A 13,603-nucleotide genomic window follows, 5' to 3' on the forward strand; every position below is an offset into this window, starting at 1 on the left:
TTAAAAAAAAAAAAAAAAAGAAATGCTCACCAGAAGGGTAGTACCATCTGTCACCATACAAAGTTACTATGATACTGTTGACTACACTGCCTATTTTGTACTTTTCATCCCCATGACTTATTTTATATCTGGAAGTTTGCAACTCTCAATCCTCTTCACCTGTTGCTCCTGTCTCCCAGCTCTCATCCCCTCTGGCAACCATCAGTTTGTTGCCTGTATTTGAGTCTGTTTCTGTTTGTTCATTTGTTTTTGCTTTTCTTAGATTCCACATGAAAGTGAAATCATATGGTATCTGTCTTTCTTGATTTAGTTCACTTAGCCTAATACCCTCCAGGTATGTTGTTGAGAATGGCAAGATTTCCCCCCCCCTTTTTATGGCTGAGTAATATTCCCCTGTGGATATATACCACATGTTCTTTATCCAATCAGTGGACACTGAAGTTGTTTCCATATCTTAGCTCCTGTAAGTGAAATTGTAATAATCAGAGGGATGAATATATCTTTTTGATCTGGTGTTTCCATTTTCTTTGGGTAAATACCCAGAAGTGGAATTACTGGATCATATAGTGTTTCTATTTTTAATGTTTTGAGGAACCTTGCATATTGTTTTCCACAGTGGCTGCACCAATTTACATTCCTACCATTAGTGCACGAGGGTTTCCATTCTCCACATCCTTGCCAAACTTATTATTTATCTTTTTGATACTAGCAATTCTGTTGTTAGGTGCTATCTCATGGTGGTTTTTGATTTGCATTTCCCTGTTGATAAGTGACATTCAGCATTTTTTCATGTGTCTATTGGCCATCTGTAAGTCTTCTTTGGAAAAATGTCTAGTCAGGTCCTCTGCCCATTTTTTATTTGTTTTTAATTCTCCTGGAGTGTTGAGTTATAGGAGTTCTTTATATATTTTAGATATTAACCCTTTATTGGATATATCAAATACTGCAAAAATCTTCTCCCGCTAAGTGGGTTGCCTTCTTGTTTTGTTGATGGTTTCCTTCTTAGTGCAAAAGCTTTTTAGTTTGATGTAGTCCCAAATGTGTATTTTTGCTTTTGTTTCCCTTGCCTGAGGAAAGACATCCAGAAAAATGTTGCTAAGGCCAAGAGTTTATGGCCTATGTTTTGGGATATTTACACTGCCATTATGCTACAAATGAAAACCTGCTCTAATTTTTCCTCTCCTTTCTCAATGTTTCTCAAAAGAAATAATTTCCCAATGGATAAAAATCAATGCCGGGAGCATTTGGTATTACTTCATCAGGAGGACCACAAATTGGATTATTCTCACTTTGGGATTATGAAGGAAGAATGTGAGAAACATGGGACTGAAGTATCTTACAAATCAAATTCTTCACCACTTGCGTCCAGGTTCGACTTAAGGAGGGTTTTTATTTGGCTGTGAAAGTACTTCTAATAAGAAATGTTGTCCCTTTTGCAGTCTGGTTCCTAATCCATCCATAGCAGCTCTACAGCAAATCATGAATAATGAAAAGTGCACGGTTATTTATTTCAGTCACACCGTGAAAACTGGCTTGAGGCACAACCCTACCACCCCAGAAATGCACTAACCTGTGAGGGTCATCTGGGTCACAGTTAGGAAGGAACTGCGTGATGGCTTCTGCCACTTCTTCATTTGACAGAACATCCCAGAGTCCATCAGTGGCCAAGATCAGCACATCATCTGCTCCATGCTCGTATTTGGAGAGATCGTAGACTCTCACCTGAAAAGAACGGGAATATTCCTATTTAAGAGACTGGGAGCACATTATTTCCCATGCCCAATTAGCTTCCGACTCCCTTTCTCTTTCCCCATCTAGCTTAGGGCTTTTTAAGTTCGCACTATAAGGTACTTGGCTGTGCATCCAGCTTTGTGGCCAGGGGTAGCCGCCTTCAGAGACTTGCTGTGTAGACAGACATATGGGGCTCACCAGGTGAGCTTAACAGTTGACAAGGAAGAAGGAATTGAAAATGTGATGCCTGAGACAGAGCGAGAACAATACTTCTAACAGATACATGCTAACCAGAAGAGCAGTCAGAGGCTTGCCTCCCTCTCCCTTTGCACATCCATTCCACAAATACTTAACTAAGGGCCTGCTCTGTGCCAGGTGCTCTAAATATAAAGATGAATCGCAGATTTCCCTGCTTTTGGGCTCTGTCCGTGGGGGAGAGAAGGCCAGCCTCGGATCTTTAGTAGTGGCTCTGTGTGCATTTGTCTAGGACTGAGGAGACACACTTATTTAATGGGCTCACATGAATCACTTTTTGGTTCACCTGCTTGAGGCCCTAAGGGGTAGGGCTCCTCTCACGTAAGGATGGGGCTCAGAGCTATACTCAGGTTTGAGGGGCCTCTATCTAGCCTCAGTTATAAAGGACACATGCTAAGTCTGAGTCTCCAAACCATTCTTGGCAAACGTGAAGTCTTTCCTCAGCTCTAGTACTGGGAATGACCTGGATATTTCAATATCCACCCAAACTCTTTGAGAACAGTATAACCCTGACAAAACTAGTAAGAATAAAAATGAAGCAGTATTTGGGTTAGGCCACAACTCTATTTTCACCCCGCTCTGGCAGGAAAAGAATTTGGGGTTTCATTGGTATTCCCTCCTAACTGGGCGGAACCAGCCCCGTGTTACCACCTCATGAGTGAAGGACAAAGGCAGGTCAGTTTTGTCAATCTTCTAGCTCCTTCTGCCCTCTCATTTCTCTCTTCTATCTTCTAAAAGCAAGTCTGAGTGAAAGCTGTAAGGTGGGGAGTGGGGGAGGCAGGGAGAGGAAGGAGGTTGGAGTTTAAGCAGCTGCGTGCCCCATCACAGTCAGTGTTGGGTCCTCTCAAACCCACAGAGAATTAAATTCTAAGAGGCCTACAGACTGCTCAAATCCACATCTTGGAAAGCCAAGCCTCCTGGGTTTTAGAAAGGTTTGCTCAGGCCCCTGACACTTTGACACAGGGCAGTCCTGTGGACTAACAGCCTACACTCAGCAGCAGAGAACAATAAAATACCACACCCTACCCACAGAGCTCTTGGAAACTGAGCTCAAAGGAAAAGCCGCCTCTGTGGCCTCATGATGAGGTGGTAACACAGCTAGTGGCCCAGTGCACGGCCCCATTCAGGGAAGAGAACTCAGGGGTATCCTGGACTGACTTTTAACCTTTTCTCAAAAGGGATGTTCTCTTTCAGGGTAAGTTCACCTCCTCAAGCAGGCACTGTGCCTTATGGGACAAATTAAAGCACACAGCAACGGGAATCTTCCGTTTACAGCAGACTGGAAAGTCCCAAATGCCAGAATTCTATCCTCAGGCCACTGAACTCCTGTGGTCCAGTTTTCACTCTACAGAAGCAACCAAATCCCCTTTGCTCTCTTTTCTTGTAACTTCTGGGTGTCACAAACGTTAGAACCTTGCTTCTCAAATGCTAATGTGCCTAGGAATCCGCTGGAGAGCCGGCTAAAATGCGGATTCTAATTCAGCTCGGGGTGCGGCTGGAGAGGGCTGCATTTCTGCCTTACTCCCACGCGATGCCGGCGCTGTGGGTCCTGGAACTGCACGCAGAGAAGTGAGGCTGAAGAGGATTCCTACTGGCCCAGGCTTGCAAAGCAGGGAATCCAGGGCTGGGTGGCCTCTGTGACGCCTACAGACCGTCCTGTGAGGCAGGCTTTAGAGAGGACAGCAAACGTTGGCTCTGGGCTCCCCAGTCCTGGCTCACGATGCCGCTACCTCCAGGATGCTATGACTCTGCTTAAGAGAGACTGCTAGCTTCTTACCGGGGTCTCTCTACAATACATTTCTGTATCATCTGAACTCCACAGAGTAAAAATGTGATGGGCGGTGGGGAGATGATGTCAGGTATCCAGCCAGTTCCAATCTTATGCCTACAGCTAAGTGGGAGAGTCCATCTGTCTTCTGGCTCCTTCTAAAAGATTTTTAGGTCTGAAGATAACATCCGTTTAATTTCAGGACTACCCTGGGTTCAGGGAGCCGGAATCTCTTCAAGTGCTCTTCTGCTGCCCAAAAACATGTAGAGATTCGAGGTGTTTAAGCTTAAGTTATCCTGCCCACTAGTCAAATGGAAATCTAGCCAAGAGCGGGTGTGGATTGATACACAGAAACATGTTAGAAAACGCTCTCTTCATTTCCATCAATAAATTGGATCCTTCCCTAATTCCACTATTCACATTTCCACACACAGCTCTCTAATGCTGTTTCATTAGCCAACATGAAAATCCTTTCAAAACCATTCTCAAGTATTTAATGTAAATAATAAAAAGCTGGTCTCAACCCTGTTCCCTGAGGCACTCCCCAATTAACATCCTTTTAGGTTTTTATTGCTACCCTTTATTTCCTGCCCTTTAGCCAATTTCCAAAGGACTCTGCCAACTTTCCACTTACAACTCATGTCTCATACATTAACCTGTAATGCAGAACATTCTGTGAAAATGCTCTCAGAAGAACTGGGCTGCAGCACAGACAACCCGCTGCACACCCAGCCTCCCCGGCGGCAAGGGCTCCAGAGGATTCTGGCAGGCTCTGGAGTCCTGACCTCCTCTCCCTGAAGTTGTTGTTGGCCTTCCTCTATCAGACCACACTCACCTTTCCAAAGTTCCCCCTTCAACTCCGTAAATACCTTCCTGATATTCCAGGAAGCATCGCATTAAACTAATGGGTCTGAGGCTCCCCAGGACTCAGACACCAGGAAGAGAGTCTCTGGGGGCCCCATTCTGGGAGAGATGTACTATGCAGATGCCCCTGTCTGAAAGAGAGCTGGAGAACAAGGCCAGGGCTTCTGATGGCTCCTTCCAATGTTCCCAGTTGCCAAGAAGGGAGAGAAAGACCACAGGAATCTTTGAGATTCTTGCAGTTTTGAGAGCAATATAATTTGGGCAGATGAGAGACGGGGCCAGTGTGGATCTGTCTGCCCTCCTAGAAGCGCCTTTATGTGTTTATTGAGCACTTGCTATGTGCCAACTACTTTTCTAGGCACTCCAGATACAGTGTGAACAGAAGTGACAAAGTCCCTCACAACTTCTTTGGAGGGTGGGACGGGCAGAGGGAGAGGGAGAGGGAGAAAGACAATCTTAAGTAGGCTCCACGCCCTTGGAGCCTGATGCAGGGCTCTGTCTCAGGACCCTGAGATCATGCCCTGAGCCAAAATCAAGTCAGAGGCTTAACCAGCTGAGCCCCCCAGGTGCCCCCAGTCCCTCACAACTTCTACACTAGTAGATGAAACAGACGAACAGAGTCCAATGTCAGAAGAGGGCAGGTGCTCTGAAGAAAAGTTGGAGTAAGAATGACAAGATGGGGTCACTGGGTGACAGACATTAAGGAAGGCCCATGATATAATGAGCACTGGGTGTAATGTAAGACTGATGAATCACTGACCTCTACCTCTGAAACCGATAATACATTATATGTTAGTTAACTGAGTTTAAATTAAAAAAAAAAAAAAAGAATGACAAGAGAGTCCTTTTAGAAGACATGGCTATAGCAGGCCTCTCCAGGAAGGCACTGCTTGAGCAAAAATCTGAACAAGTGAGGTGATTTCCCACAGGTCCCCTCCTGTGCCTCCCCTTCCTTCCCCTGGACGCGATGATGGACTGGGGGTGCAGTGCCCCCCTCTGCTGCCACAGCAACCCTGAAGGAAACCGACAAGCAGCCTCTGTTCCTCTCCCTGGTCCTTGCAATCACAAGCCCACACACCCCCCAGCACAGCTCTTCCCTAGCTCTACCAGTTTGGGTCCCCTTGTTTGTCTCTGCCACGAGATCATGCTCAAACTCTCCTGTGCTTAAGAATCACCTGGGGTGGGGTGCCTGGGTGGCTCAGGTGGTTGGGCGGCTGCCTCCGGCTCAGGTCGTGATTCCGGGGTCCTGGGATGGAGTCCCGCATCGGGCTCCCTGCTCGGGCGGGGGGGAGCCTGCTTCTCTTCTCCCTCTCCCTCTGCTGCTCACCCTGCTTGTGCTCTCTCGCTCTCTCAAATAATTTTTAAAAAGAAAAGAATCACCTGGGGTGCTCACCGAACAAACTGAGATTCAAGGACCCACCTCTAACATTCTGATGGTGTCAATCGGAGCCCAGGCATCAGCTTCTTTAGACAAAGGCCAGGTAATTCCAATGTAAGTGGTGGGAGAGCCTTGCCTTGGAAACACCGTCAAGGCAATAAACTCAAGAGGCAAGGTCTGAGTTGCCCTCTCTGTCTCTGTCCCGGGAACACAGAACTTAGCCTTTGGTAAGCACTCAACAACCAACCAAGAGAAGAAACATTTGCCTCACTGCACATTTCCCCTTGTTCTGCTTACAGCGAACACACAGTGAGTTGGTCCTCTTCTCTTCCCTCCCAAAATTCACCTCTGCCCAGAGATCCCACTTTGCGTTTCTTCTGTAGGCCTCACAGTATTTTTTGCAGTGAATAACAATAGGTCTTCAGGACATACTTGCTGGGACAAAGAATAAATGAGAGGAAGGGACGAAGAAAAATAATTCAGCGTCGGAGATCTATCCAGACGCTGCTCTAATGATGGTGACCGAGCAGATTTCGCTGGTCACCTCCGACAAGCAGTCACCAAAATGCAACATGCTGATAGCTAACGGAAGTCTCAGAATTTGTCCTTTTCTTTCCCTGTCCTCACTGGAGCTGCTAACAAAAAACTCAGTGTAAGGGAGGGAGCAGGAAGGAGTTTGGGGGCACCGAGGAGCCTTGGCTAACGTGCCCCTGTGTGAGCCGAGTGCTGACTGCTCTCCCTGGGCCCCCGGCAGCAGAGCACTTAGAGACGGCCTTAATGTCATCACTGGGCACTTGTGGACACGGGAGCTTGTGACAAGCGAGTCTTTAATGCAGTGTCGCCACTCAGCGCCCGGCTGTGGGCTGCTGCTTCAGTGTTTGTGCAAGATGCGTGTTCGCCTCTCTGCTCTATCACGGAGTAACTTCGGTGCCATGTTAAGATAGTTCCTGTGGATGTAAGCGGATGCCGGCTTCTCGAAGCTACTTTTTAAAAAAGAGTCCATCACTTCTTGCATTTGTCAGATCCCAGCTGCTTCTCTACGATGCCCTCGTGGCTTTTACAGCTTTATCAACTCAGCACATTCTCCCAACCTTTTTTCCCTTTGAAGTACTCAGCAGAGGCCCATGAGCTCCCACAGGCCTGGCTTTCAGCAGGAACAAGAGCCCTGCCTTTGTGATGAGAAGCCCTCACTTCAGGTCTCCGCTTCTAACCAGCTTTGGGACTGGAGATAAGCCATTTATTTTCTTTTGCTCTCAATTTTCTTATCTCTGAAATGATTGTTTAAAAATTGAAAAAAAAAAAAACATGATAGCACCTGTTCCACCTCTCTCACAAAGCTGTTAGAAAGATCAGATGAGATAACGTGGAAGGAAACCACAAATTCTAATGTACCACATGTTATTATTTTATGGCACTGATCTCAGGCAGTACACCTGAAAGTAAGCTAGTTGGTGGAAGGAGAGGAGTAAGAGTGGACTCAAGGGGCTTGGGGATCAAGTACAAGCCTCGTTTAAAATAACAGTGATTGGGACTCTCAATAGTGTTCTTGGCAGAAAAGGCAGATGGTTCCCAAGATAAAGGATGCCCATAGGTGGTAGAAAATAAGGGGAGGACAACCGAAAAGCTCAACCTAGAGAACTCTGAATATGGCACTTGTACCAGAAAAAAATAAAACTCCACCGTATTTCCTCGTGGTCCTATAAACCAAGCAGATTATTTCAATGTTGGCATTCTGGCAAGCCACCAAGACAGCATCCAGATTCTCTGTTGTGATTCTCTCTACACTATGTCATGAAACACATGCTGAATTTGGTGGCAAAAGACTTGGGTTTGAAACACACTTCTGCTCCTTAAAATTTAGGCAAAACCACTTTGGTCATTCACATTTTCAAAGTCTATTGACCACCTGTGGGGAATGTGGAAAGCAGCCGTGATTCAGCCCATGGAGTGTCAGGAGGAAGGAGCTGGACCACATGCCTTACACACAGTGGGGACTGCAGGGGCCAAAGCCTGGGGAGGTAAGAGAGGGCTGGTGTGCCTGGGCGGCTTTGTGTCATTTGGTTTAGCTACACTACTGGATTTTCACTGGGGAATGGTGAGGGATAAGGCATGACCTTTCAAATCCTCTGTGTCTCCCTAGTGAAATGCAATGTTAGGATGTGGTGGCCACTGGGGATGTTTATGGCATTAATGTCCTCTCGCTCTTTCATCATAGGATGAGTTAGGGCTGCATGTGACTGGCCACATGACCTCAGAGCATCTGACTGCAAATGCATCAAGGGACATTTAAGTATTACAAATATGCCGGCTACTCATGCTCCCCAAAAGGAGCCGGTTGTTTGGGCTGTGGGTATAATTTTGTATTTGAAATATACCACAGATATTCTTGTGGGTTAGTTTTTTCTTCTGCAGTCTACAGGCAAAGTAAACATGTGACTTTTGAGGGTGGCTACAACTTAGCAGCTAAAATGTTTCTACCAGCTAAACTATTAGGTAGGGAGCCTGCAGCTGTACCCAGGGCCGGCTACTCCAGCGGAAGGCTTCCACTTTCTCCTCACGAGGCCAGTACTCTGCAGCACAGTGAGGTAATAAGCTACAGGAAGGAATGTCCTATACATGCTGGCTACTCCCAGGATCTGCTCCTTTCTTTGGGCTCCTCCTGGCTTGTGCACCACTGAGTCAAAGGCTCATTGACTCGATCAGTGAATGAATGGGCTTGAATCTAGCTTATCAATCATTTGAGGAATAAGTTTGTATTCATTAAAATGCCCATTTATAGAGATAAAGGTCAGAAGAAACCCCAGCCTGGGAGTGAAAGGACGTGAGTACAGTGTAGGTGGACTGAGTTGTGTCAGATCCAGTGAGGAGGCACAGAGTGACCCTGTGTCCCTGTGTGCATGACATAGTTCTGGTTTGTGCTGTTTTCCTCGCGTTATCATTAATGACGTTCACACTGATTCTCAACAATGTCCTGGTTGAGAGGATGAGTCATATCATCACCTGATGAATGAATAATGAAATGACTGCTACTCTTTATTCATGTAGTTGCTGCTTCTGGCCATTGGGACTTACCATCACCACATAACCAGCGTGTTACCACTTCACAGGACTTTTCTCACCATGCCAGGATTTCAGAGATCTTATGGGAGCAAGAGAGCAAGTTACTATGTACCTTGCCTTAGGAGAGAAGACATAATCAGGCCTGGTAAGCTGTGGGACACCTTCTGGGTGGCAAAGTCAATTCCCCAGCTTGCAGTTAGTCTGAAGCAAGGAGCCAGGTCTCAGCAGACATGTGTTCAAGTGGAGAATGAGGCGTGTAGTATCTCCAACCTACCGGTCTGGCACTGAGCTGCGTGCACTGGAAGAATGCATCATGCAGTCCAGGACCAGAACATGCATGCAGAACAAACCCATGTCAGGATTAAAGACCAAAGTTCCCGAGGACAGTGAATAATGGTTTATGGCAGTAGTATTCAAAGAGTGGTCTTTGTTTTATTTTAAAATAATCTCTACACCCAACATGGGGCTCACACTTATAACCCCAAGATCAAGAGTCGCACACTTTACTGACTAAGCCAGCCAGGTGCCCCTCAGATAGCGATCTTTGGATTCCCTGCTTCAGAATTGTGTAAAAATGTGAAAACTCCTAGGACCTGCTTCTAGACCTTTAGATTTCAGGAAGTGCATTCCAGGGATTTGCCTTTTTTTTTTGGATACATTCTCTTATTTTATTCAATTAGCAGTCTGATCACACATGGTCCAAGAACACTCAAATAATAAACCAAATATAAACAGATGTTTAAGATTGTTCTTTACGGGTACCTGGGTGGCTCAGTTGATTAAGTGTCCGAGTCTTGATTTCAGCCCAGGGCATGATCTCAGGGTTGTGAGATCAAGCCCCATGTCAGGCTCCGTGCTGGGTGTTGTGCCTGATTAAGATTCTCTGTCCCTCTCCCTCTGCCCCTTCCCCCAACTCTCTGTCACACTCTTAAAAAAAAAAAAAAAAAAAAAAAAAAAAGAGTGGTCTTCAAACATAGCTGATGATACCATGTTTGCCTATGATCTGTAAAAAGGTTTGGTGGCCACCTAAGTGTGGATGTCGTTTTATGTCAGTGAGATCACAGGCATGCATTTTCTTTATATATAATTAAATCTGTTTTTATTTTTTATTATTTTAAATTAAGCTCTATGCCCAACATGGAGCTTGAACTCACGACCCCAAGATGAAAAGTTTCATGCTCTACCAACTGAAACCAGCCAGGCGCCCTGGGATTTGCATTTTTAAACAAAATTCTCAAACTATTCTTCTGTGTGTAATGCAATAAATAAATGCAAAAAAAGATATTACATGTTTAACTGAAACATTCAAGTGAAATTATTTTTTTTCAGAAGGGGATCAGAGGGAAATAATCTCCAATGAGAAGAAATATTTGACACAGTATAGAGGTTGGCTCCCTTGTTGTGACCATAAATTTTATGAGTTGCCAAGTAAGATTTTTTGGTGTCAAAGTAAATGTCAAATTCTGGTTTTATTCAAATAGCTGGTTACTTCCCAAGTCACTTCTCAATGGAAACAAGCCAGGAAAATGTCACACATACACATACAAGTGATTTTTACAGCTAGACCAGCTAGGCCAGAGAGTTAGAGATGCAGAAGGAGGACAAGCTAAGTCACGTAATCTTTCCTAGATATAGGGTCAGATGACACCATAGTCAAATAAAAACAGTTTTTCTACACTCTTAATGCAATTCCCCACCCCACCCCCCACACATTTTCAAAGTGGTGGTGATGGTGGTGATGGTGGTGGAAGAGGAACATATAGCCTCCAAGAGTACAGCACCCGAACTGAAAAGAAAGATGCACGAGATGTTGGTCGAAGGGCACAGACTTCCAGTCATAAGACTAGGACTAGGGATCTCAAGTATAGCATGGGAACTATAGCTACATACAATCTGTATATGCTGTGTGATATATATATATATATATAACATGTATACACATCTATATGTAATACTGTATTATATACCTCTCAAAGGTGCTAAGAGAGTAAAGCTTAAATGTTCTCACCACAAAACAGAAGCCGTAATTACATGATTTGATAGAGCTATGTGGTAATCATTCTGTAATATAAGTAATATATAAGTGTATCAAATCAACACATTGTATACCTTAAACTTATACAGTGTTACATCAATTGTATTTCAGTATAACTAGAAAAAGAAAACTGCCAAATACAACTGTTCTAGACCATCAAAGTATTCCTAGATAGAACTCATCATTTTTCTTTTATAGGGGTATCCATGGTTTGCGAGGCCTGAAACTTACAAAATTTTAGCAGCTCTCTTTACAAAAAAGAATACAGAAACAATTATGAATACAAACATAGATACTAATGTGTTTATTAAGAATGAGAGGGGCGCCTGAGTGGCTCGGTTGATTGAGTGTCTAGCTCTTGGTTTCAGCTCAGGTCATGATCTTGGGGTGGTGGGATCAAGCCCCACGTTGGGCTCTGCACTCAGCGGGGAGTCTGTTTGGGGATTCTCTCTCTCCATCTCCCTCTGCTCCTCCCTCCTACATGCAATGCACACTCTCTCTCTAAAAAAAATAAATCTTTTAAAAATAAATAAAATAAAAATAATAAGAGAAGAAGGGGCGCCAAGGTGGGTCAGTGGATTAAATGCCTGACTCTTGGTTTCAGCTTATGTCATGATCTCATGGGTCATGAAATCGAGCCCCAAACTGGGGCATGCTCAGAGGGGAGTCTGCCTGAAGATTCTTTCCCTCTGTCCCTCACCCCACATGCTCTCTCTTTTTTTTCTCAAGTAGATAAATAAATCTTAAAAAAAGAATGAGGAAAGAAACTGTAACACGTTACTGAACCATGGAAAATGATGTCCCTATCTTTTGAGAAATGTTTACAAAGAAATGATTCCTGAGTGTAACCTTGCCTTTCCTCTCCACCTAGAACATTCTACGTTTCCTAGCAACAACCAGAACTCAGTAAGGGCTGGTCCAACTGAAGGGCCCTGATAACTTACGTTTACTTAGTTTCTTTGTAAATCTGCCTCTCTACTGATAACTAGATTACCTCTGTTAACTAGCTAAACAGCTAACTCATCAGCTTATGTTAGTTTGCACTGGGAAGAAAGATAGAACTCAGCTGAACTCTTAGCTGATAGCCAATGTCCACTGCCGGCTATGTGAGTGAGCCATTTTGGACTTCCAGCCCATCTAGCTTCCAGATGACTCTAGCCCCAGCTGACATTAAACTGTGACATGAACGACTCCCAGAGAGAACCACCTAGCTGAGCCCAGCCAACTCAAAGACCTGTGAAAGCTAAGAACTTATAAGTACAGATTATACACTGTTCTGTCAAGACTCTTGAGTTCTGGGGTGGTATGTTTTGCAGTCCACAGAAGCACAAGACACTGTAACGTGATAAGTCACTTCGAGGCCCTCTCCCACTACAGGGCTGGGGAGATGGGATGGGAGACTGAGCCCCCTGGAGTTTTCTCCTTGGTCTCTATCATTCCATAAGCAGCACTTGTTCCCTAGGCTCCTGGTCTCCAGCAGGCAAATATTAGGAAGTCCACTTTCTGTAGAGTGGGGAGAAGACAGCCCATAGCTATCCAGTGTGTAAATTTAATCTGGATGGAGTAAAAGAATAAGAAGTCCATTTTGGTCTGAAATCCAAACCGTAGTTTCTAGTCTAACTTTATACCAACTATAAAATTATTTTCATCCCAGGCACCAGTGTCTATGTTTTTAATTGTTCAGAAAACTCAAAGGGAAAAAGGTATAAAGTTAGCTTTCTTCTTCAGTCCCCAATAAGCAACATCCTTCCTTTTTCCTAGGCTAGAAAGCAGTGCATTTTTAGTTTTTAGAAAATTGCACTCTGCTTCATCCTCTAAACTGCCATCAGTTTCTGTTACATTGTTTTGTTGCAACTCAGATGTGCCTTGTTTTCATTTTCACGGTCCCTGCCCTAACTTCTGCACTCCTGCCGAAGTTTCAGTTCTAGAGTGGCCTCCCTGTCCGCTTCTCCACCACCCCCTGCCCCCCATCTGTGTGCTGTGACAGGCTTCCACCCAACATCTATCATGCTACTCCCTTGCTAAAGACCTTACCCACTGCCTTGGGTCCAGTTCAAGGTCCTCCACAAAAATTAGCTTTACTATAGCTCAGAGCCCTTCAAGCTAATCTTCCAAACTCAGTGACCCTATAAGGCAAATTTTACTTCATACCAGACTCATTCCTGCCTCCTTCTTTCTTGTTCTACTTGTGCTGTCCTTCTTCACAGTATAAAGTTCTCTCTCCCTTTTTGGAGTTCCCCTCGTCTCTTAAGAAGCAGGAATCACAGGGTTTATGGCTGATGATTCCTTCGCTAGTCTCACATTCCAACTTGCCCCAAAATCCTAATTCTTCTGAGGACACGTTCCCTAGTTTTTGGCTCAGTAAACACGACTGGACTCATGATCTTTAGGTAAAGAGCCAGTGAAATCTTGTGGTCTTGATGGAATTGGAAAAGGAGCAAGGAGTTAATATTATGCCAGGTTCTGGCTAAGTACTTTATATATGTCATTTAATTTGTTAAGTTTCTGGGTA

The 13,603-nt window shown here is 44.6% G+C and overlaps 1 protein-coding gene across 1 annotated transcript in view; it reads right to left on the bottom strand.

Annotated features, from left to right (window-relative positions):
• The window catches only part of PPM1H (protein phosphatase, Mg2+/Mn2+ dependent 1H), a 242,326-nt gene that overhangs the window by 19,734 nt on the left and 208,989 nt on the right, over window positions 1-13,603 (bottom strand). Inside the window, exon 10 of the mRNA XM_034643663.1 lies at window positions 1,571-1,722. Within this exon, the coding sequence (XP_034499554.1) occupies window positions 1,571-1,722 (152 nt within the window). The remainder of the gene's footprint in view (window positions 1-1,570; window positions 1,723-13,603) is intronic.

The sequence above is a fragment of the Ailuropoda melanoleuca genome, chromosome 15 (assembly GCF_002007445.2).
Source record: "Ailuropoda melanoleuca isolate Jingjing chromosome 15, ASM200744v2, whole genome shotgun sequence".
Lineage (NCBI taxonomy): Eukaryota > Metazoa > Chordata > Mammalia > Carnivora > Ursidae > Ailuropoda > Ailuropoda melanoleuca.